This window comes from Typopeltis vanoorti, chromosome 7 (assembly GCF_054136105.1).
Source record: "Typopeltis vanoorti isolate ZY-2024b chromosome 7, IOZ_Tvanoo_1.0, whole genome shotgun sequence".
NCBI lineage: Eukaryota > Metazoa > Arthropoda > Arachnida > Uropygi > Thelyphonidae > Typopeltis > Typopeltis vanoorti.
This window is the reverse complement of record NC_143555.1, coordinates 143146549-143170177: the sequence shown is the minus strand read 5'-3', so window position 1 is coordinate 143170177 and position 23629 is coordinate 143146549. Positions and strand designations below refer to the sequence as shown.

Here is a 23629-nt window from a genome sequence, read left to right as displayed (position 1 = left end):
GTGGCCTTACAAGAAGACTTGAATAGATTGAGTGAATGGACACAGGAATGGGAATACCAGCTCAATGTTGCAAAATGTAAGGTTTTAAAATTTGGGAAACAAAGATGGGATGTAGAGTTTATGCTTGGTAGGGATATATTGTTGGAGGCGAAAGAAATAAGATATATTTGGAGTGATAGTGCATAAGGATCTAAAATTTAGAAGACACATTGCTAAAATTGTGAGAACAACACAATGAATTCTGGGAATGATGCAGAGGATAATGACTTGTAGAAGTAAGGAAATTCTTGTTCCATTGTATAAGGCTCTGATTAGGTCACACATGGACTACTGTGCACAAATTTAGTCACCTGGTTTTCAAAAGGATGAAGAGATGTTGGAAATGGTCTGGAGGCACCTGATTAAGGTGTCTCCAGGTTTCTGATCTCTGGAATGTTGAATATGAGGAAAGATGAGAAGATGCAATTTACAGAGTCTAGTGGATAGGGGAAGAAGGGTGATATGATAGAGACCTACATGTTAGTAAGGGGTTGTTATAGGATCAGTGTTGAAAAGGTTTTACAGAAAACAGTGGGAGATCAGGTGAGAACCAGAGGTCATCCCTCAAAGCTATATAAGGAGGGTGTGAGCAGAGGAGTAAGAAGAAGGTTCTTTGCATGCAGAGTTGTGAATGATTGGAATGTCTCGCCTAAGAGGGTGGTGTCTGCAGAGAATTTGAGTGTGTTTAAGGCATGGTATGATGAGCTGTGTGTATGACAAAAGGACCTCCTAGATGAGTCTTTGACTCCATGGGGTTTTAGGATAATAATAATATCTCCAGATTCATATCCATCCTCATTTGTTGTAGTTTGCATAGCAGGGTTCCATGTAATATCCTATCCTATCGTATCCTGCATTTGACAGGATATTCCATGTAATATCCTGTCAAATGCATTTGCAAAATCCAGCAGTATCATCGTGTAGCCTTTATCCAACTCAGCTGTCACTCTGTCATAAAAATTTAGTAGATTACTAAAGCATGACCGAATCTTCACAAAGCCATGTTGTCCCTCACAGAGTATCAGATTCTTATCTACCCATTTCTAAATTCTCTTTTTGCCAACTTTTCTGGTACTTTTTCCACCACTCCTGAAATACTGATTGGTCTATAATTTGCTACCACAGACTTAGGTCCTCCTTTATGCAAAGGTATTATTATGCCCTCCTTCCACATCAGTCCGAGTCTCCCATGCCATAACAATAGCTTCACTTGGATGATATACTCTTGCAAAAAGGTCACTCAATAACAGAGGCATGCTCAACAATTTTGCCTGCCTCTTTTACCTCTCTACCATCTGCATTCATTAAACGATAGTCATTCTTCCTCGTACTTGCCTCAAAAAAGGAAAAATTCTGATATTTCCTTTTGCTGATCAGGTTAATTTCTTCTCATTATCGGATTTTGCCTTCCTTACCATGCGGGTCACCTTTCTTGCCTGATCCTTGTACTGTTCATGATTTTGCTAGTCATCCTAAGACTTAAACATCCTAATCAAAGGCATTGCCAGTTCTCCTGCATATTCTCTTAAAATGCAAGTCAATCCTCTGTATATACCCTCCATAACATTTTCCTTTTTTGAAGTTCATGCTTAATGATACTACTCATCCATCTAACTCCCATACAATTTACCCTCCTGACCTTGGGCATACAGCATGATATTGCTTCCTCCAGATACCCCTTAACTATCCCCATGCAATGTGAACATCCTTCCCTTGCAGATCTTTATGCCATGGTATTGCTTCTAGCTGCCTCTAAGTGTATCATAATCACCTGCCTAGTAGTTCCATATATACCCCTTCTTAACTGGAATTTCCACATGTTTTGCTACTTCCCAAGTCAAGACTACATGATCACTTTCCCCAACTGATGGCAACATAGCCATGTTATTTATGGATTGGTCTTCTGATCCTATAACAAGATTCAATGCTCTCATACCCAAAGACCATGCCATTACATTCTGCTTCAAGTAATTATCTCTCAGTAAGTGTATAAATTCCATTTCTTTCCTGACATGCGATCTTTCTTTCTTCCAATCCATGTCTTTGAAGTGAAAGCCCCATAATGATTACTCTACTTACACTCATTGTACTAATCTGCTGATGTATGTCTTCCACATCATCCCTGGTACCCTCTGTCCTACAGCAGCAACCAACTTTATATTTTGTCCATTGACCTCAATCTCACACCAGACTGGCCCAAAAGAACTGCCATCTACCTGACTGATTCCTACTCTTGTTGGCTGCAATTCATCTGCTATCATCAGCAGTGCCCCACCCCTGTCCTGTCCTGTCTACTCTAATCCCCCCTGAAAATACTAAATCCATCGCCTTCTATCCCTGTAACTATGTCATCTGCTGTTAGCTAAGTCTCGCTAATGCCTATAACTTTTGGCAAAATGCATTAACTAATGCCCAAAACTCCTCTCTCTTATTAGAAATTGCAGCATCCCCCTACACCTTCAACCACCTTTACATCCTGAATTGACTACCCTTCGATACTGTTGCCCAAAAGATTAGATTCTGCATTTTTTGTTCATTGACTTCATGGGTACCTTCACACACACACACACACACACACACACACACACACACACACACACACACACACACACACACGTCTACATCTGCTCTAAATGCTTTAATTTTCCTGACTTTGCACTTCCACACTCTCAATGAACAAAGCTTTCTCTAGACACCAAAATTTTGAATCCATTTAAGTGCTCAGCATTATACAAATCTTTCTGTCCATATAACTCAGGCCATAAACTCTACATCATTCGTTCTGCACAACTTGTGCATCGATTCATCTAATTATTCCAAATATAGATTTACATAGTTAAAAAAAGTTTACAATTGGACAAAATGTAGTAGTGATTTAGAGCTGAAAACTTTGTTTTCAGCTGTTGTTTGCTGATGATGCTATGTTGGAAAGAGCTATAGTAAATAAAGGCACTGTAACAATCCTGCAGCATGATTGGGATAAGTTGTTATTGTGGTCAAAGGAAAATGTGGCTAAATGTATATTCACTTTGGATTGAAAAGTTTCAATCAGTTATTCTATTAGTATACTTTAACAATATTAAAGTATTCTATTGTGGAATTTCATTGCTGGAAATTGATGACAGGGAACTGAAGTTCAGAGGCAATAAAATTGCAAAAATTGGCAAAACCAGATCACTTGGATATTAAAAATATGCTCACTAGTAGGGAAAAAAGTCATTATTCCTCTTTATAAGTTTTTATAGTCCCCATCTGGACTAATGTGCTCAGATTTGGTTACTTGGGTTTCTTGGTGGTGTGGAGATACTTGAGAGGATTCAGAAGTGGGTAATCAAGATATTTTGGCCTGTAGAATGTTCTAAATGAGGATAATTTGAAGATTTGTGGGTTAGAAAAAAATGACAGATAAAAGGAAGAGGTGAAATGATAGAAACATGCAAGTTAATAAAAACGTTTTATAGAATAGGGTGGTAGAAATGTTTCAGTAGATGGCAGGTGAGGATAGAAAAAGAAGTCATCATTAGAAGGTGAGTAAAGTTTCAGTTTGCAAAGATGCGAGGTCTAGATTTTTTGTTATGAGGATGGTGAATGAGTGGAATGGGCTGCCTAAGGTGAACCAATTTAAGAAGAGGGTGAGACAGATACCGTGTGAATAATGGTTAGCTTTGACCTCCCATGGTGAAATTTTTGATGCATTGTGGGAGGGGGGGGAAATGGCTACTTGATGACTATAGTTAACAGGTATCTTCATTGAGTCCAGAGACTCAATGAAGTACAATAGTCATCACCTGTTAACAATAGTCAATATCTGTTAACAATAGTCATCCTGTAAATTCAGGAAATTATGATGTGTTTTTCCTTTTCAACTTCATTCTGTAATTGAAAAAAAAATATTGTCAGTTGTAGAACAGCAAGCATGAAAACCACATAAAACAAACTTTCAGTTTGTTCTACATGATTCACCATAACGTATAATGAGCTAACCTGAAGAGCATTCCATAATTAATCGCTTCATACTTGTTTCTACTTTAATCACTACTTTTATCTCAAAAGATAAGTTTTCTAGGCATTTTACACTATTTCACTGGATTTTGAACTAAACACGACAAAGGATTATTTCATGAAATTTACTTTGATATCTCAGTTAGAAGATTGCCAAAACTAAATAATACTCAGAAGACAAAAAAAAAAAAAAGTGATAACATTTATGTTATAAAAACAAAGTAAACACTGCTTGTCTCTCAGTCAAGAACAAAGAATGAAAAAACCCTTTCAGTCTATCTTAATTCTAACTAATTTTTTTTAATGTTTCATTGATTGTTGTCTTGAAAATGCAATTATCCACATATGTCTGCAAATTAAAACAATATTTACAAAATTAATCAATGAAACTTACTCAAGTACTAGAGGATTTATAAATACAAGGATGCTGCCAATAAGTTTCATGACTGCTGTAATCAAAAGATCTGATTTAAATGTTTTAACCAGTATATATGTTATACTGATATTTTTCTTCTTCACGGTGATTTCATCTTCTACAGATGAACTTCCTTTATCTTTACTAAACAGAGAAAAAGAAATTAATATTAATGTGATATGAATTTTCATTCATTACTAAAAATTTTCATTACAATGCACCTTAATTATGAATGCTACAAAGTGTACATGAATGTTGTCAACCAGACATTTTAAGGAAACATGTGAAGTAGACATCATGATGAATTAAATAATGGTTAGCACATGCAAAAAATTGCAGAATTTATTAACTCCTACATATTTCTTCCTTGTTTACAGGGATAATATCAAGGAGACAAAAAGGCTGGTTGACAATATTTGAAATTGAAATCATTAAGTAAATGGATAGCAGCATGTATTTACTTAGTCTTGGTCACAAACAGAAAAACATGCCATTAGAGTTCAAAGGAAACAATGGTTAGTACAGGAATACCTTGTCTAGCATGGTTAATTAGCTCCAAGAAGCATCTGCGTTATGCAAAACCGCGTTGTTCGAGGTCTATTTATAAAGATTTTCAATTTAATTTGTTTATTACAAAAATTTAGGATAATAAAAATGTTTCAAAATGAAAAAAAAATTGTTATTTTTATTAACTAAATAACAAATAAAATCCTTTTAAACTGATATAAAAGTTGTAGAAAACAAAACAAATATTGCTTCAGTTTTAGCATACAGTAATTTACTTTTTTACTAAAGTAGTCTTTTAGTGTTCATTGAACCATTCTTGTCTTCTTTGTCTCTTCAAGTACTAGATCTCTGTAGCATTTGATGGAATTATTGAGACTTTGTCTCACTTTGATGCTTCTTTCCAAATTCGGGTCGGCATTTATGAGAAAGTCGGAAGATTCGTCGATTTTTCTCACAAAAGTTGAAAGATCAGCAAAGGAAAATTCTTCAACCATGACATCAGTGGGGTCATCTTCATCTTCGTCTTCTGCTTCATAGGCTCGTTGTTGTTCCAACTCCAAAAGGGTTTCATCATCCAGATCATTTTAATGAAAATCAATACATTCGTTAATATTGTTACAATCTAAACTTGTAAAACCAAGATCTTTGCCCATCTGCACAATTTCTGTTGAGATTTCCTCTTTCTGTGTTGCAAAGTACTTTGAACAATGCGGCAAGATATTATGCCATACTGCTCTCATGTTGCTTTGAGTCACCTCTTGCCAAGATTCATAAATATTTTGAATGGCATCTTTTATGTTAAATTTCTTCCAAAATTCACTCAAAGTCAAAGAATCTTTTTCTGCTGCAGCTTTAATAGCTCGAGCAAAAGTTTGTCTTAAATAGTAAGCCTTGAAAGTGGAGATAACACCATGATCCATCGGCTTCAGAACTGATGTGTTTGGAGGGTAAAAATGAATCTTGACATTTTCATCTAAGTCAGTCAATAGAGTTGGATGGCCTGGTGCATTGTCTAATAAAAGCAAAATTTTGAAAGGAATATCATTCTTTTTACAATAGCTTTTAACTTCAGGGCAAAAACAAGTTTTAAACCAGTCTTCGAAAATTGAACAAGTCGCCCACACTTTTTTATTCGAACTCCAATGAACAGGTAAATTATTCTTTGTAAAGCCCTTAAGGGCTCTTGAGTTTTCTGCTCTGTATACACTAACAGTGGCTTCAATTTTAAATCACCTGGTGCATTACCTCCTAGTAAAAGTGTCAATTGGTCTTTTGACACTTTTACCCAGCTTGTGTTTATTCCATCTCTTCTAGAAATGTGAGTGATGGCATTCTTTTCCAGAACAAGTCAGTCTTGTCAGCGTTAAAAATTTGATCATCTGTGTAGCCTTCCTTCTCAATAAGCTCCTTCAATTCATTGGGAAATAATTCTGCAGTTTTAGTGTCAGCAATTGCACTTTCACCTTGGATTCTAATGTTATGGAGTCCCATATGCTTTTTAAAATTGTAGAACCACCCACGACTTGCTATAAAAATTTCACTGGTTGTACCTCCTTCATTTTTGCTTACATTTTCTTTTATTTTGTCATATAGACTTGTTGATTTTGCCCGGAGGGGTGCTTAAGGGTCAAAGCTGTATAACTGAGAGGAGACCTCCACATAGCCTTTAAAGGAATGCGGAGAACCGACCAGGGCTTATGACCTAATGTCCAATCCTCACCTTCTCGTGGTGCACCCTGTTGGGTATCTACTTGGATACTGAAAGGACGAGGATGGGCTGGCAATTTGGGATTTAGCCAACCAAATTGTATTCTTATTGGTTAAACCAAAGTATAGAATGATGGTACAACATGACAAAATTTCATGCCGGCTGGGGCATCGCCCGGTTAAACAAGGTCCCCGTTGTTTTTGCCAGGGAACCAGGGCAAACAGCGAAAAGTCAGCTACTGGAACAAATCTGAAAACAAACCCCAACTCAACATCACCAGAGTTAAAGATCAGTACTATCAACGTAAGAAGCCTGAATGGCAAAGAAATGGAGCTAGCTGAGGAATTAGATAAGTACCAGATCAACATAATAGGGGTGACTGAAACAAAAAAGACAAAAACTGGTGAGATCTTTCTGAGCAATAAATACAAAATGTTATATTCAGGCAATGACAATCAAGGAAAAGAAGGAATAGCCATAGTATTCAACACAAAATACGAGGCTAATCTTCTTGAATGGCAGGCAATCTCAAGCAGAGTAATGTGGGCAAATATGAGAATGGGGAACTGGACAATGAGACTTATTTGGCCTATGGTCCCACAGAAGGTTCTACTAAGGTAGAAGTGGAGGAATTTTTTGAGGCTTTAGAAAAAGCAACTGACACCATGAAAAAGGAAAAGTTGGTCCTTGTTGGGGATCTAAATAGCAGAGTAGGAAATGATTGTGAGACATACAAAAATATTTTAGGAAAATTTAGAGAAAAGAGCAAAGCTAATAATAATAGCAAATACCTGTTGGATTTCTGCTCAGGACATGGACTGGTTATTACTATCACCATGTTCCAACATAAAAATGTGCACAAATTCACATGGAGAGAAGAGGCAAGGAATAAGAAAAGTCTCATTGATTATGTTATTGTTGATAGTGATGTTTTCTCCCTGGTGCAGGACACCAGAGTATACAGAGGATTTGAAATTGGAAGTGATCACTATTTAGTATTGACCAGGATAATATTGAATTTCATATTGAAGAGAATAACATGTAAGAAAGTTTTAAAGCGAATAAAAGTTGAGTAGCTCTCAGATGTGAACTGTAGACTAAAATACACAAAGATTATTGAAGAAAAAATGAAAGAGTTTGAGAACAGGAATCAAACCTTGGAGATTCAGTGGCAAACTCTGAAGAAAACATTGATTGATTCTGCCAGAGAGGCATGTGGTGAGGTTGTCTGTAAGGATAAAAAAATCAGAACTCCCTGGTGGACACAGGAAGTTAAAGAGGCAGTGAAGAAAAAGAAGAAAGCATACCAAAAGTTCCTGTCAAATAAGTCAGCTTGTGCTCTTAGAGAATATAGAAACAAATGCAAGAATGCTAAACACTGTGTAAAACTAGCTAAACAAAAGTCATGGGAGGACTTTGGCAAGAATATAGAAAATAAATATCAAGAAGGTGGCAAAATATTCTGGAGGTTGTTGAAGAAGCTTAAGAATGGAGGAAAGAGTGCTGTAAAAGGAATTAGAGATGATAAAGGTGACATGAAAACGGGAGAAAAAGATATCCTTGAAGTATGGAGTAATTACTTTGAAAAACTGCTAAATGAAACAAGCAGTGATGACAGCACAGTGGTAAAAAACACTGACCAGGCAGGCAGTCAGGAATACATATCCATACTTGAAGTAGAAAAAGACATCAAAGGCTTGAAATGTGGAAAGGCAGCAGGAGTAGATGATATTAGACCAGAAATGCTCAAGTATGGTGGTATAAGAGTCTTACAGTGGCTACACTGCATAGTTCAGAAAGCCTGGACAGAGGAACGAATTCCCGATGATTGGAGTAGAGCTCTCATAGTACCCATATATAAAAAGGGAAATAAAACTGCATGTGAGAATTACAAAGGTATTTCCCTACTCAGTGTTCCTGGCAAGATCTATGCAAGTATACTTGAGAAACGGTTGAGAAGAATTGTGGAAGAAAAGCTTGGTGAAGAACAAGCTGGATTCAGGCCAAATAGAGGCTGTCAGGATCAGATCTTCACTTTACGACAAATAGTCGAGAAAGCATGGGAATATAACAAAGATCTGTATTTAAGTTTTGTCAATTTCGAAAAAGCATATGACAAGGTGCCAAGAGAGAAGCTATTCAATACGCTGCAGTTATATTGCAATGGGGCATTATATCAAGCAAAACTTAGTCTTTATTTGAGTTGTAAGTCAGCAGTTAGAATTGAAGGAAGTACAGGAAGATGGTTTAATGTTAAATCTGGTGTGAGATAAGGATGTACATTATCCCCTCTGTTATTAATTATCTATATGGATCACATTATGAAGGAAAGTGGTATTAAACATGATATCAAAATTGGAGATGTTGATGTCAGCTCTTTGCTTTATGCGGATGATGTTATACTTCTGAATAAATCTGCTACAAGTGTGCAAGATTCTCTGACTAAATTGAATAGCTGTTGTAATAGATATGGTATGAAGGTCAGCAATAAAAAGACAAAGATAATGAAAATAGGCAGAATCATTGAAAATGTCAACTGTGTTGTGAATGGAGAACCTATGGAACAAGTAAAACATTTCAGCTATTTAGGCACAATTTTTACTGAAGATGGTAAATTAAATATAGAAATAGACAACAGAATCAGCAAAGCTGGTATAGTGGGAAGTCAATTGAATAAATTCATATGGAATAAGAGAGAAATTAGTCGGAACACTAGATTAGCTGTATACAAGACAGTGTTCAAACCAGTGTTAACTTATGGATCTGAGAGCTGGGTCAGAAGTAAAACACTTGACCAAAGACTAGAGACCACAGATATGAGAGTCCTGAGAAAGATTATAGGCATGAACAGATGGCATCAATGACAATATCATATTAAAAACAAGGATATTAGGAAAGAACTTGACATTGTCAGCATCCAGGAATGCGTTAGCAGAGCTAATCTCAGGTGGTATGGTCACTTAAACAGAATGGGCGAGGAAAGATTAGCAAAACAAGTGTTCTCTACCAGGTTAGCAGCAAAACGACCCAGAGGAAGACCAAGATATAGGTGGATTGATACAGTACAAAGTGCTTTAGACGATAGAAATATAAGATCTGATAATGTTGGAGTCTTGACAAGTAACAGACTGATTTGGAAGAAAATTGTAGATAGGAAATTAATAATGATGTAATTTTTTTTCATGTAGTACTATCATATCCTGTACACCCCTTGAGGGTACATGGCAGAAATTTGATGATGATGATTTTGCCCGGATTATCATTTTACTCAAAGGAATCTTTTTCTGATTACAATCTTCAATCCAGATCATTAGAAGGAGTTCCATATTTTCCATTGTAGAAGATCGATTTCTCATGATCACTTTTGACATATAAGAAGCGTTGCTCATTCCATGTTTGTTTAATCTTTTCTTTGCTCTGAATAATTGTTTGTACAGATGACTCATTCAATGAATTCTCACGTGCTATTTTAGCAAATGAAGCATCATTCTTGTGACATTTTATAATTTCAAGTTTCTTCTCTAATGTCAACCACTTGTGTTTTTTTGTTACTCCAACAGTGTCTTCTTTGTTTTGTCTCTTTTCATTCATACTTAAATAATAAAAAAATATTAAATACTAATATTAATGTAAATAATAAAATGCTGCAGGGAAAGAACATATCTATGTGAGAGCCAATCAAATAACTACTGCATAAACGTGGCTCTCGATTGTCACTTGTGGGGCCCAGGAGTCGCCAGTCAGTGTTGACAATGTTAGTGTAATAATAAAACCCGCGTTGTTCGAAACCGTGCTATACAAGGTATTCCTGTATTTTGTAATTCAACTATGATACTTTAATAATCTGCACCTCTACAGGATTCAATTTTCTGTTTATCAAAAACTTCCTTTATTGGCAGATAAATCCATCTATCATCACACTATCGTCCATCACAGAAGACATGCTAACATCAAAACTCTTATAAGGGAAACTATAACTGATTACTTGGAAGAATTAAAATAACAATCACCATGACAGCTACTAGATATAAAAATCATCAAATCATCAAAAAAAACATCATATAAAAAATTAGTGTCAGTACAGATACTGTCCCTGCAGTTAGCCTAGTGGCTATGCGCTTCACAACCATATGCCTGGGGAAGGAATATCCTAGTTCGATTCCCGTCGGTGACATGAGGAGCTTAAGGATCTTTCTCAGCAATAGCCAAGTTAGCCGGTCTTGGACATGGACAGCAGGGTTTTTCTCCCAGTTTATCTGGGGGGTTTTCATCCTGCAAGTAAGCAAACCAGCCCGTGAACACACAGGTTACAGTCATAGGATATAGTACTTAATCCCTCATTAGGAGGGCTCAATTAGTCCTAAGAGGGGAAGGGGGGTTGAGTAACAGGGGAACCCCACAGGAATAAAAAAAATAAATAAATAAACTGCACTATAATTCTCACATTCAGATGTATTTCTCTTTTTATAGATAGGTACTCTATGAGCTCTACTCCAATCAATTGGAATTTGACCTTCTGACCAGGCATTCTTAATTATGCAGTACAGTGGCTGTACTGCATAATTAAGAATGCCTGATCAGAAGGTTTTTATTTAGCTATTTTTACATGCTGCTTAGCATTCTCACATTTTTCTCTGTATTTGTTCAAATTGCATGCTTACTTATTTGCTAGAACCTTTCATGTTTTCTTCTTTTCCATGATTTCCTCTTTAATTTTCTGAGTCCACCATAGAGTTCTGATTTTTCTATCCTTGCAGATTACTTGGCCACTTGCCTCTCTGGCTGAATCAAACAATGCTCTCTTCACAGTTTGCCACTGAATCTCCAGGGTTTGGTTCTTGTTTTCAAAGTTTTTTTTCATTTTTTTTTGAATAATGTTTGTATATTTTAGTCTACATTTAACTTTCAAAAGCTGCTCAACTTTGATTTGTTTTAAAACTTTCTTATGCACTCTTCTTTTCAGAAGAGATATGCTATGCTATGCCACACACACACACACACACATGCATGCAGACAACAGCAAGAAGGCAAACACACAATGCTCTCAAAATACATTTAAATGCCAGTTAGGACTGTACAATGAGGACATGACATTGACTGATCACCTCATAATGAGAGTCTCCCAGATTTTTTGTAAGATAGATATTTATTCAGGTAATTCAGATTTTTTTTTATTATTATTTTTTTTATTATCCCATGGTATTATTACACCAGATCATAAAGGTCAAGTTCATGTATTTTATACAGCACCTTTTCTGGGTTGTAATAGAGTTCACATTTGGAAATGCTCATACAGTTTAGCAAATGCATTGGTGATGCTTCCTCGATGTTACAGATTTTGCAGGTGGGGAAGACTTTTATGCCATTGCTAAACTTGATTGGTCTTGTGTGGCCGGTCTTGAGGCGAGAGATCATGGTAGTGGCACTGTGATTAAACTTGGAGTTGATGGTAGCTCTGCTAAGTACCAGTGGTGAGTCATGTCCTGAAGAATTGTTCTTTTTATGTTTTCTTTTTGGGTGGTTTTAAAAAGATCGAAATCTGTGGTATCACTTGATGTTGCGGCCATTTTTGCTACTTTATCTGCAGTTTCGTTTCCCTTTAATCCCACATGGGATGGGATCCATTGGAAGATTATTTCGGAATCCTTATGTAGTTTGTTTATGTTTTTTGCTATGTCTCTAAGTATTTCTTGATGGCTAGTGTAGCAGTTCTTAATAGCTTGAAGAACAAAGAACTTGGAGGGCAAAGTCTGACTGTCACCTCCTCGTGGTGTCCTCTGGATGATCTAACGACAGCAGCATTTCTTCTTTTCCTGCCATGGAGACAAATTTCGGCGAGTAATTCAGAATAAATAACTCGAATAAATATGACTGCTTCACTCTTTCAAAAATCTTGATGACATAAGGCTTAATGGAGCTATTTTGATCAAATCTATATTTGACTCCCTAATTTGGTGCCTGTGTGTGTGTGCTGATGAACAAGGCAAAATCAATCAATAATAACATAATAAAGAGTTAATTATTTATCCCTAGACAACTGGTTCTTCTATTAAACATATTATTTCTTATATATTCTTCTATTAAACATATTCTATTTCTTTTTTTTAATATGAACCACTCACTCACATAAGCCTATGGTACATCAGTACTGTGAGTGGTTAAGGATTTTTTTCCGTTTATTATTCTTATTATTATATATATATATATATATATATATATATATATATATATATTTATTTTTTTTTTTTTTATTTTTTTTTTTTTTTTGTACACTGCCAAGAAATCTTGCTCTAGAAACCAAACATGAAATGAAGCCACTTCAGGCCTCTAATAAACAGGATGGCAGTCTTACACCAGGCAAAGAAATTTGTCTACTACCTAAAGACAATCGCAAACATCCATGCCCACAGAAGGATTAACCCAAGACCTGTTGGTTGGTGAGACATATATGCTAATCACTTGGCTAACCAGGCCAGCAAAATATTTTTGCACAGTTGGCCGGATTTGCAAACATATTTAGCAACTATTTTAATTTTTTTTAATTATCTAACTGAAAATCATTGTTTGAATCATTGATGGTGATAATTCATATTTTTCTATTTCTTTATCTAATACAATAGTCTGAGGCATTCTGATACTCTTGTGAATTTTTTTATTGTTTGTTTCCCAATCTTCTGTAATAACTCTGATATTGTTTCATATGCTGTTAGGTGCATAACCATATTTACTATGTTTTTACTATTTCTTATATATTCAAACAGTATTCTAGCAACACTGTATTATTACTATTATTATTATTACGGGCAACTCCAGGGAGTCATTAGACTCATCGAGGGAGGCCCCAAATCATATTCATCACAACTATCTGACATTCATACAGTATCTATCATACCTCGCCTTAAACTCATTCACTGTCACAGCATCCACTACAGACTCAGGGAGCGCATTCCACTCATTCACTACTCTAAAAGTAAAGAACCCAGCTCTAACACCTTTACTAACCACACTTTTGCCCAGTTTCCATGGATGTCCCCTAGTCCTCCCACAACCAGCCCTGTTCTCAAAAATATCTTCTGAATTAATTTTATAGAAACCCTTCAGTAATTTGAATGTCTCAATCATATCTCCCCTCCTCCGCCTATCAACCAATTTTTGCAACCCACAAATCCTCAACCTGTTCTCATACGGTTCATTCCACAGACCTGCTATCATCTTGGTCGCTCGCCTCTGGATCCTCTCCACATCCTCCCCATCAAGAAGAAACCTAGGTGACCAAATCTGAGCACAGTAGTCTAGATGGGGTCTTATCAAGGCTCGATAGAGAGGAACAATAACCTGCTTGTCTCTGCTTGTCAATGTATTCTTCAGCAACCAAGTGATTTGATGAGCTGTTTTGGTCACTTTTGCAATGTGTCCCCTAAATTTCAATTCCCTATCCACCAACACTCCTAAATCTCGTGCCTCATCAATTTCCTGGAGCAGGGTTCCACCAATGCAGTAAACTGCCTCCAATCTTTTCACCCCAAAATGCATAACCTTACATTTTGCCACATTAAACTGACATCCATTCTCCTTAGCCCAGACCTCCAATCTATCCAAATCATCCTGCAAAATTTTGACGTCATCTGCATTCACTATTGCCCTACCCAACTTCGCATCATCCGCAAACAAATGAACTGTTCCTCTCAGATCATTTCCTATATCATTTATGAACAAATTAAACAGCATTGGTCCAAGAACAGATCCTTGTGGCACACCACTAGTCACAGGCCGTCTTGTGGACTCTACTCCCGAGTAAACCACTCTCTGATATCTCTCCGTCAACCACCCTCCTATCCATCTCACCAACCCTATGTCCATTCCCATATGCTGCAATTTACTGAGTAGAATTCCATGTGGAATCCTGTCAAAGGCCTTGGCAAGGTCCAGTAGAATCACCGTAAACCCATTACCCTTATCCAGTTCAGCCGTCACTGTGTTATAATACGTGAGCAAGTTACTGAGGCATGACCTACCCTTCACAAAACCATGCTGTCCCCGATACAGTATCCCATTTTCTTCAATCCAATCTTGTATTTTCCTTTTGACTATTTTCTCTAAGACCTTTACAATGATTCCTGATATGCTAATCGGTCGGTAATTTACAACAGCAGTCTTGGAACCACCTTTATGCAGTGGAACTATTTTCCCCTCTTTCCACCCGCTCGGGACTAACCCAGACCCGAGACTCAAATTAAACAAAATGGTCAAGGGTACTGACAATTCTTTAGCTGCTTCTCGTACAACACGAGCTGGTATACCATCCAATCCCACAGATGTATTGACATTGAGGTTATGCAATAGACTACTCACCTCCACAATTACTGTACTGTACCTTCCTATACATCAAGATATCTCTCTCTCTCTCTCTCTCTCTCTCTCTCTCTCTCTCTTGGCCTCAAGCTTGTCACCTTATCCAGTATTATTGCCTAGCTTAATCTGTTTCCACTAACAGCTAGATTACTTTGGTTCTGAAATAACCTACCTGTATTTGGTTCCAAAAGGTATTCCCCCATCATAATTATTATTATTTAGCACATAGGTAAAAACACAATTGACAATTCAGTTAGTTGGCTAATCAATGGCACTATCTGTGAATAATTGTTAGTTCCTGAAGCCTCCAGGAAAGGAGTGCATGGGGCAGTCATCAGCGATATGATGCACAGTCTGCACAGCACCATACATGCAAAAAAGTGACTGAAATTCCCCACAGATGTAATAAGTGGGCACAGCAGCCTTGTCCAGTCCTAAATTTGTTTAACTGGCTCCAGAGGTGTCAAGGTACATTGAAACCTGGAAGTTTTATAGTTGGATCTGTAATCAAGTTTGTTTACAGTTCATTCGAGTTTTCTCTACCAGTCCTAAAGATATCATCTGTATTTCCACAAGCCAGATGGGAGATCTGGATAAGGTGACAAGCTGGAGGCCAAGAGAGAGAGAGAGAGAGAGAGAGATATCTTGATGTATAGGAAGGTACAGTACATGTTATCTCTGATTTTATTTATTTCTCTGATGGTAGCTTCTTCTCTTCTGAAGCATAGAGGAGTGATGTGGGAAAGAACAGGTAACCATGGGGGAGGAGTAGATCATAAGGTGCCAGAAATGGTTTTCACTGTTATGTTAAGATGTATGTCCATGAGAGTCATGTGATGACTTCAGTTCCAAACTGGCAAACAATACTGGGAAAACAAGAGCAATGGCTGCTGTTCTGAGAGTCAAGATATTACAACCATGTGTTGTACCCATGAGCTTGTTTATGTTGTTCCTGGCAGATATGTTTAACTGGCAGAACCCTAAGATGACAATGTGATATAGTGCCCTATGCCACCATTAAATAAGCATGCCTGCACATGACACAACAAGAACAACCACAACAACTGTCTACCAGGTAAGGTGCAGCTGCACAGGTGTCTGCTTCATGTCAGGATAGCCTCTGTTTCAAGGACTATGGTAGCTTGCACTGACCCCAAGCTAGGAAGTAGCGACTTCTGACTAATACCTCACACCTCAGGATCCAAATGCCAACAACAGTATCCTGGATACTACATGAAATGAGTACACAGTATTTCCCATCATCACCAGCTTATATTCCACTTTCTTTTCTGCTACTCTTTACCATTGACCTAATATCATTTTGTTGCACTTGATACATATATATTTTTTAAATTCCTAATTAAGTTATGTGATTCCAACTGACAATAACTGCCATTTTAAACAATCAGGTGGAGGATCCATCAATTGTGTAGGTTTTGCTAACAAATTTCATGCAGAAACTATTGATGCTTGTTATGCAAATCATGTTTATCATTATTGGTGATGTTTAATTTTGCTATTCTATAACATTAGCATTCACAGACATTTCAGTGTCATCAAAAAATAATGACAGCCAGCTAGCAGAATTATTTTACAGATAAACATATACTGATGAAAACAAAAATATCATGGTGCTGATATAGAAAATACTACTGCACATCAGCTACTGAACACACAAAAGTGATCCAACTAACACATGCTGCTAAAACGATACTTTTAGAGAACTATAATACATCCAGTGCTTAAAAAGTTTAACATGGCATGATCAAACTTATTACAAAAACTTCAAATCGTATAAACCAAGTCCAATTTACCTCTCACTCTTTCTTAAAAAATGTGATAACCAGTACTTGTCAAAATCTGGAAGCACACCATCAGTTCGATTCTGTTTATTAAGAAACCACATATCCTTCAAACTTAGGGATTTTTTGTATCCCTTCAGAATCATCCTACATATACACAAAAAAAAAAAAAATTATCATCATCATAAAAATAAATAAAATAAAATTCATTACTATTATATTATTCATATAAAATTAAAAACTTAACTTATGTTTGTGAATCAAATCTCATTATTTCTACTATAAGGGCAATCTACGTGTTCTTTATATCTAGACATAAAAATTTTTGATGAAATGATATGTTGGTCAGCATGAATGATTGGAAAGTAATTTAAATTAGATGGCAAATGATGTTAGGGCAATTATGCATGAGAGGAAGAGTGTTTTGCCTCAGTATAACAATGGGGAATAGAAGAGATTGGTGCTAATCAATGACATGAGAGTATGAATGCACAAGAAGAGAGGTTTGGAAGGCACACATATTTGAAGAGTTATACAGAAGAGGTGCTGCTTTACAAGTGTGGACAGAGACACATGGAAAGGTTGTTGCTCAAGAAAGCTGATAATTGTTAAAACAGGGAAAATAAAGTTGCTAGTGCAGAAAGCAGTAGCAACAGACCTAAATAAGATTGTCAAATCAGGTGGAGGGTTATTCGAGGTAATCTAAAAGCTCACCAGTTAATCAGCGATCACCAGTATGGATTCCACCAATCCAGGATTCCACATATCTTAGCCCATCACTCACCACTGGACACATGCCATGGAAAGGTTCAGAAAAACTTGACATTTCCAAGACTTTCAATCATGTTTGGCATCAAGGCCTACTTTGCAAACTACCTTCCTGGGATCTACTTGCCACTAACTGGATAGCCAGCTTTCTCTCTGGTCATTCATTGCATGTCATGAAGGATAGCATCTTTTCAAAGATCTACAAATGCAGGAGTACCTCAAGGCTCCTTTCCTTACTTCCCCTCTTTCTCTTATACATAAATGACCTATCCTCACTCACCCAAGGTTTTTTATTTAATTTAATTATAGAAGCATTGTTGCTAAAGATTCAAATATATCGCGTGATGAAGTGAGCAGCCAATCATGTAAATAACATTGATAATTAAAATTTAAATGCATTCAATTTATAAATAATGAGAGCAATTATAAATTATAATGAATACTGAAAATATAATTATAAATGTCTTTTTAATTTTTTCCTGAAAAACTTCAGTTTCTGAAAAACTCTGCATATATTTCACACCATGATTTTTTTACTTTAATTTTGGAGAAAAAAGTGAGAGTTATATTCGAGCAAAAACGGCATGGTAATACAGATTCATAGAAGGATTCACAGCATGCAATAAGAAGGAATATTGAATTTCTGATCATTTTAAAAGATAATTACTATTTTATTCATTATGTATTCAATTATGATTGCAAATCAAGGATTAAGAGTTTCGAATTTAGTTATAGCAACATCAGCAAATTTGACTATAAATGTCATTGTTATCCTCAGCTAGTGAGATATGATCAGTCTTTATATGGAGATGAAAGTGGTCATTTTAGATCACAAAGATGTGGAAGCCTCAAGACAAAAAAAGATCATTATCAAATTCCTGACATATACCTCTAGGGGTGTATGATAGTACACCCCTAGAGGATATGATATGATAGTACTACATGAAAAATTTACATCATTACTAACTTCCTAACTAGAATTTTCTTCCAGATCAATCTGTTACCCGTCAAGACGCCAACATTATAAGATTTTAAATTTCCTATCTTCTAAGGCATATTTTACTTTATCAATCCACCTATATCTTGGTCTTCATCTAGCTCTTTTTCCTGCCAGCCTGGCAGAGAACACTTGTTTCCTCTGCCAGGTTGTTTAATCTCTCTTCTTCCATTCTGTTTAAGTGACCATACCACCTGGGATTAGCTCTGCTAACACATTCCTGGATGCTAACAATATCAAGTTCTTTCTTAATATCCTCATTTTTAATCTGATATTGCCATTGATGCCATCTGTTCATGCCCATAATCTTTCTCTGCCGTCTCATATCTATGGTCTCTAGTCTTAGGTCAAGTATTTTATTTCTAACAGCGCTCTCAGATCCATTAGTTAAAATTGGTTTGAACACTGTCTTGTATACAGTGTTCAAACCAATTACAGCTAATTTAGTGTTTTGACTAATTTCTCTCTTATTCCATATAAATCTATTCAAATAATATCCCACCATACCAGCTTTGTTGATTCTGTTTCTATTCTGCCTCTATTTCCATATTTAATTTACCATCTTCACTAAAAATTGTGTCAAAGTAGCTGAAAAGTTTTACTTGTCCTATTGGTTCTCCATTCACAATGCAGTTGATATTTTCAATGCTTCTGTCTATTTTCATCGCCATTGTCTTAGTATTGCTGACATTCATACAAAATCTACTACAACAGTTATTCAATTTAGTCAGGGAATCTTGCAGACTTGTACTGGATTTATTTAGAAGTATAACATCATCCACATAAAGCAAAGAGCTGAGATTAACACCTCAAATTTTGATATCAGGATTAATACCACTTTCTTTCATAAAGTGATCCATATAGATAATGAATAACAGAAAGAATAATGTACATTCTTGTCAGACACCAGATTTAACATAAAACCATTTTCCTGTACTTCCTTCAATTCTAACTGCTGACTTACAACTCAAATAAAGACTAAGTATTGCTTGATATAATGCCCCATATATAATTGACACATATGTAGCGTTTTCAATACCTTTTCTATTGCCACCTTGTCATATGCCTTTTCCAGATCTAGAAAACTTAAATACAGACCTTCGTAAAGTGAAAATCTGACCGTGACCGCCTCTATTTGGCATGAATCTAGCTTGTTCTCAACCACTTCACCAAAGTAGTACATGGGGGGGGTATGAATCTGCAGGATTCAAGGTAACCAGTGGTGTGCCTCAAGGATCAGTCAATGGACCAAGGACTGGTCCATTCCAATATCATAAATATATGATATAGGAAATATATTTCCCATATATACTTGAATAAAGGATTAAAACAAGAATATAATTTCTTCTCAACCATGAGGATATCTTTATTTTCAAAGATTGAGAAGGATTGTGGATGAAAAGCTTGGTGAAGGACAAGCTGGATTCAGGCCAAATAGAGGCTGTCAGGATCAGATTTTCACTTTATGACAAATAGTTAAGAAATGATGGGAATATAACAAAGATATGTACAGGTCTCCCTTGATTAATACGGTTAATTAATCCCTTGATGTTACTGTATATCAAAAATATGTTAATCAAATTTAATAATCAATGGTAAAAATTACAATTCATCCATGATCAATTACTGTATTAATGATTCGTTTTATATGGTACTCTTTTAGGAAAGATAAAAAATGAATATAAAGTAAATGTTTAATAAATACTTGTACATACATTATTTACTGCAATTTTTTTATCAAAAGAAGTTATCAAGAGTCGTTTGAACAGTTTTAGTTTTTTAGTTATTCTTATCGGCATAAATTCTAGGATAACAAGCAAAATGACTTTCTAGATCTCATCAAACAATCAATAAAACATAAAGAAAAAACACTGCAAATATAATACATGATGGTACAAATTAAGTGGATGTTAAATCCAACATTATTTCATAGCCGAATATAGAAACTGCAAGAGTTTCATGCCGAACATATAGAAACTAACAGTTTCGGCAGATGCAAGCATAAGCAACCTTATGGGCAACTTGTTGTAAAGGTGGAGTAAGCTCCAGATCACTTTCCTCAGTATTTTCCATAATGTAAAGCACATCTCCTAGAGGAGATGTATGATAAATAAGCCTTTGGCTCTCTATTTCAGTAATACATGATGGTTCATTTATTTTCAGTATTGTGTTAAACCAAACTAATAGAACTTATTGAACAAAGAATTAAAAAAAAAAAAAAAAAAAACTAAACCATACTATACTGATATCGGAGGTTGTGGTACATCTCTCAGATACAATTTACTGTCAAATATCACAAACTTGACATAACATGTGTTAAACCAAACTAATAGCAAAAAACAGTGCGGAATATCACTCGTAACATGTGAATGTAAGCTACTCATGATATCCAAGCTATACACTGAATTGTGTAAGAATATTTATATTAAACATTTTGCATGTATCTGTCAGATCAGCTCCGAGCTCCACAGGATTAAAGGAGCATTAATCACAACTCTTGCCGCGTATATCAAGGGATTGCTGCAACTAATTTTGCTGCGTTAATCAAATCCCGCATTAAGCAAGGGATACCTGTATTTAAGTTTAGTAGATCTGAAAAAGGCATATGACTTTCAAGTGCCAAGAGAGGAAGCTATTTAAAAGCTACAGTTATATGGTGTCAATGGAGCATGATATCAAGCAATACTTAAGTCTTTATTTGAGTTGTAAGTCAGCAGTTAGAATTGAAGGAAGTACAAGAAGGTTGTTTAATGTTAAATCTGGTGTCATACAAGAATATACTTTATCCCCTCTGTTATTCATTATTTATATGGATCACATTATGATGGAGAGTAGTATTCAACCTGATATCAGAATTGGAGATGTTAATCTCAGCTCTTTGCTTTATGCAGACAATGTTATACTTCTAAATAAATCCACTAAAAGTCTGCAAGATTCCCTGACTAAATTGAATAACTGTTGTGATAGATATGGTATGTAGGTCAGCAATAACAAGACAAAGATAATGAAAATAGACAGAAGCAAAGAAAATATCAGTTGCATTGTGAATGGAGAACCTATAGAACAAGTAAAACATTTCAGCTACTTAGGTACGATTTTTAGTGAAGATGGTAAATTAAATATGGAAATAGACAACAGAATAAAATAAACAAAGCTGGTATGGTAGGAAGTCAACTGAATAAATTTATATGGAATAACAGAGAAATTAGTCAAAACACTAAATTAGCTGTATACAAGACAGTGTTCAAACAAATTTTAACTTATGGATCAGAGAGCTGGGTCAGAAGTACAACTAGAGACTGCAGGTATGAGAGTCCTGAGAATGATTAAGTACATGAAGAGATGGCATCAATGGCAATATCATATTAAAAATGAGGATATTAGGAAAGAACTTGACATTGTCAGCATCCAGGAGTGCATTAGCAGAACTAATCTCAGGTGGTATGGTCACTTAAACAGAATAGGAGAGGAAAGATTAGGAAAACAAGTGTTCTCTGCCAGGTTGTCAGGATAAAGACTCAGAGGAAGACCAAGTTATAGGGTGGATTGATATGGTAAAAAGTGCCTTAGAAGAGAGAAATATAAGATCTAATAATATTGGAGTCTTGACAGGTAACAGACTGTTTTGGAGGAAAATTGTAGAGAGGAAGTTAGTAACGATGTAAATTTTTAATGTGGTATTATCATATCTTGTACACCCCTTGAGGGTGTACAAGATATGATATAATTTCTTGATATGATATAATTTCTTGATATCCTCAATTTATAATATAACCAAGTGAAAAATCTTTCAACATCTATATTTCATCCAGCAGTATCTCTTCTGGTCTTGCTCTCACTGATGAGACCTCAATAAAGGGTCGAAACCAGTCTGGGTAATTGCCCTTCTCATAATGCACAGCATTTTACGTGTCTGAAAGGAGGTGTGCTTTGTGTTATGAAATAACAAGGCAACTAATATGAAGTCATTAGCATCTATATACAAGTTGCTTAGTTGTGAAAAAACTTCACACACAAACTTTGTTTGTTTACACTTGGATCAAGGATGAAACTGAGAAATAATTTATCAGCATCTTTTATTTATAGTATAACCAAGTAGCATCTTGAGTAGAAAAAATTCTTGGTCTTTTAAATGCAGAGGAAGCTACTGATGATGTACTTATGCAAGTTAAGGCTAGGGACTAAAAACAAAACTGTATTTTATTGACACTGAAGATGACTAGATTCTCCTCATCCAACTGAAGAATGGCATGGAGATCACTGTTTAAGGCACTGGTTGAAAAAGCTCTTGAAGCTTGGGAAGTTTGTGCAGTGCATGGTTATGCTGAATGAGTAGCAGAATGGAGTGTCCTGTCATTAGCAAAAATGTGGATAGGATTAATGGTCTATGAGAGAAAGTCATGAAAAAGTTTTATAATAGTTATATTGCATAATTTGGAGGACTCGGTTAGAAGGTCTAATTCCAGAAGTTTGAAGTAGCACTCTTATAGTTCCCATCTATAAAAAAAGGGAATAAAGCCGAATGTAAGAATTACAGCAGACTTTCTCTACTAAGTATTCCAAGTAAGATTTATGTAAGCATACATGAAAAGAGTACTTTAAAACATATCAAAGATGATAAAGGTGACATGAAAATATTGAAAATAAAGATATCCCTGATGTCTATAGTAATTACTTTGAAATACTTAAACAAAACAAATAGTGATGACAGAACAATAGTAAAAAATGTTCAACAGGAATGCAAACAGAAGTACCCATCAATATTTGAAGCAGAAAAAGTTGACCAGATATACTCAAATCTGGAGGTATAAAAGTTTCACAGTGGCTACACTACATAATTCAGAGGACATGGTTAAAAGATCAAATTATAGTTCCCATCTATAAAAAAAAAAAAATGTGAGAATTACAGAAGAATTTCTGTACTAAGTTCCAGGTTAGATTTATGAGCATACTTGAAAAAAGGCTGAGAAAAATTGCAGAAGAGAACCTTGAAGAACTGGGTTCAGGTCAAATTGAGGTTGTCAAGATAAGATTTTCAC

General features: G+C 35.7%; 1 protein-coding gene across 1 annotated transcript in view; it reads right to left on the bottom strand.

Moving 5' to 3' along the window:
- LOC150105146 (multidrug resistance-associated protein 1-like) overlaps positions 1 to 23629 on the bottom strand; it is a 475014-nt gene that overhangs the window by 358359 nt on the left and 93026 nt on the right. The window contains exons 8-9 of the mRNA XM_090396181.1: positions 16838 to 16972; positions 4436 to 4600 (exon numbers count right to left, since the gene is read on the bottom strand). Coding sequence (XP_090252307.1) covers positions 4436 to 4600; positions 16838 to 16972 — 300 coding nt within the window. The remainder of the gene's footprint in view (positions 1 to 4435; positions 4601 to 16837; positions 16973 to 23629) is intronic.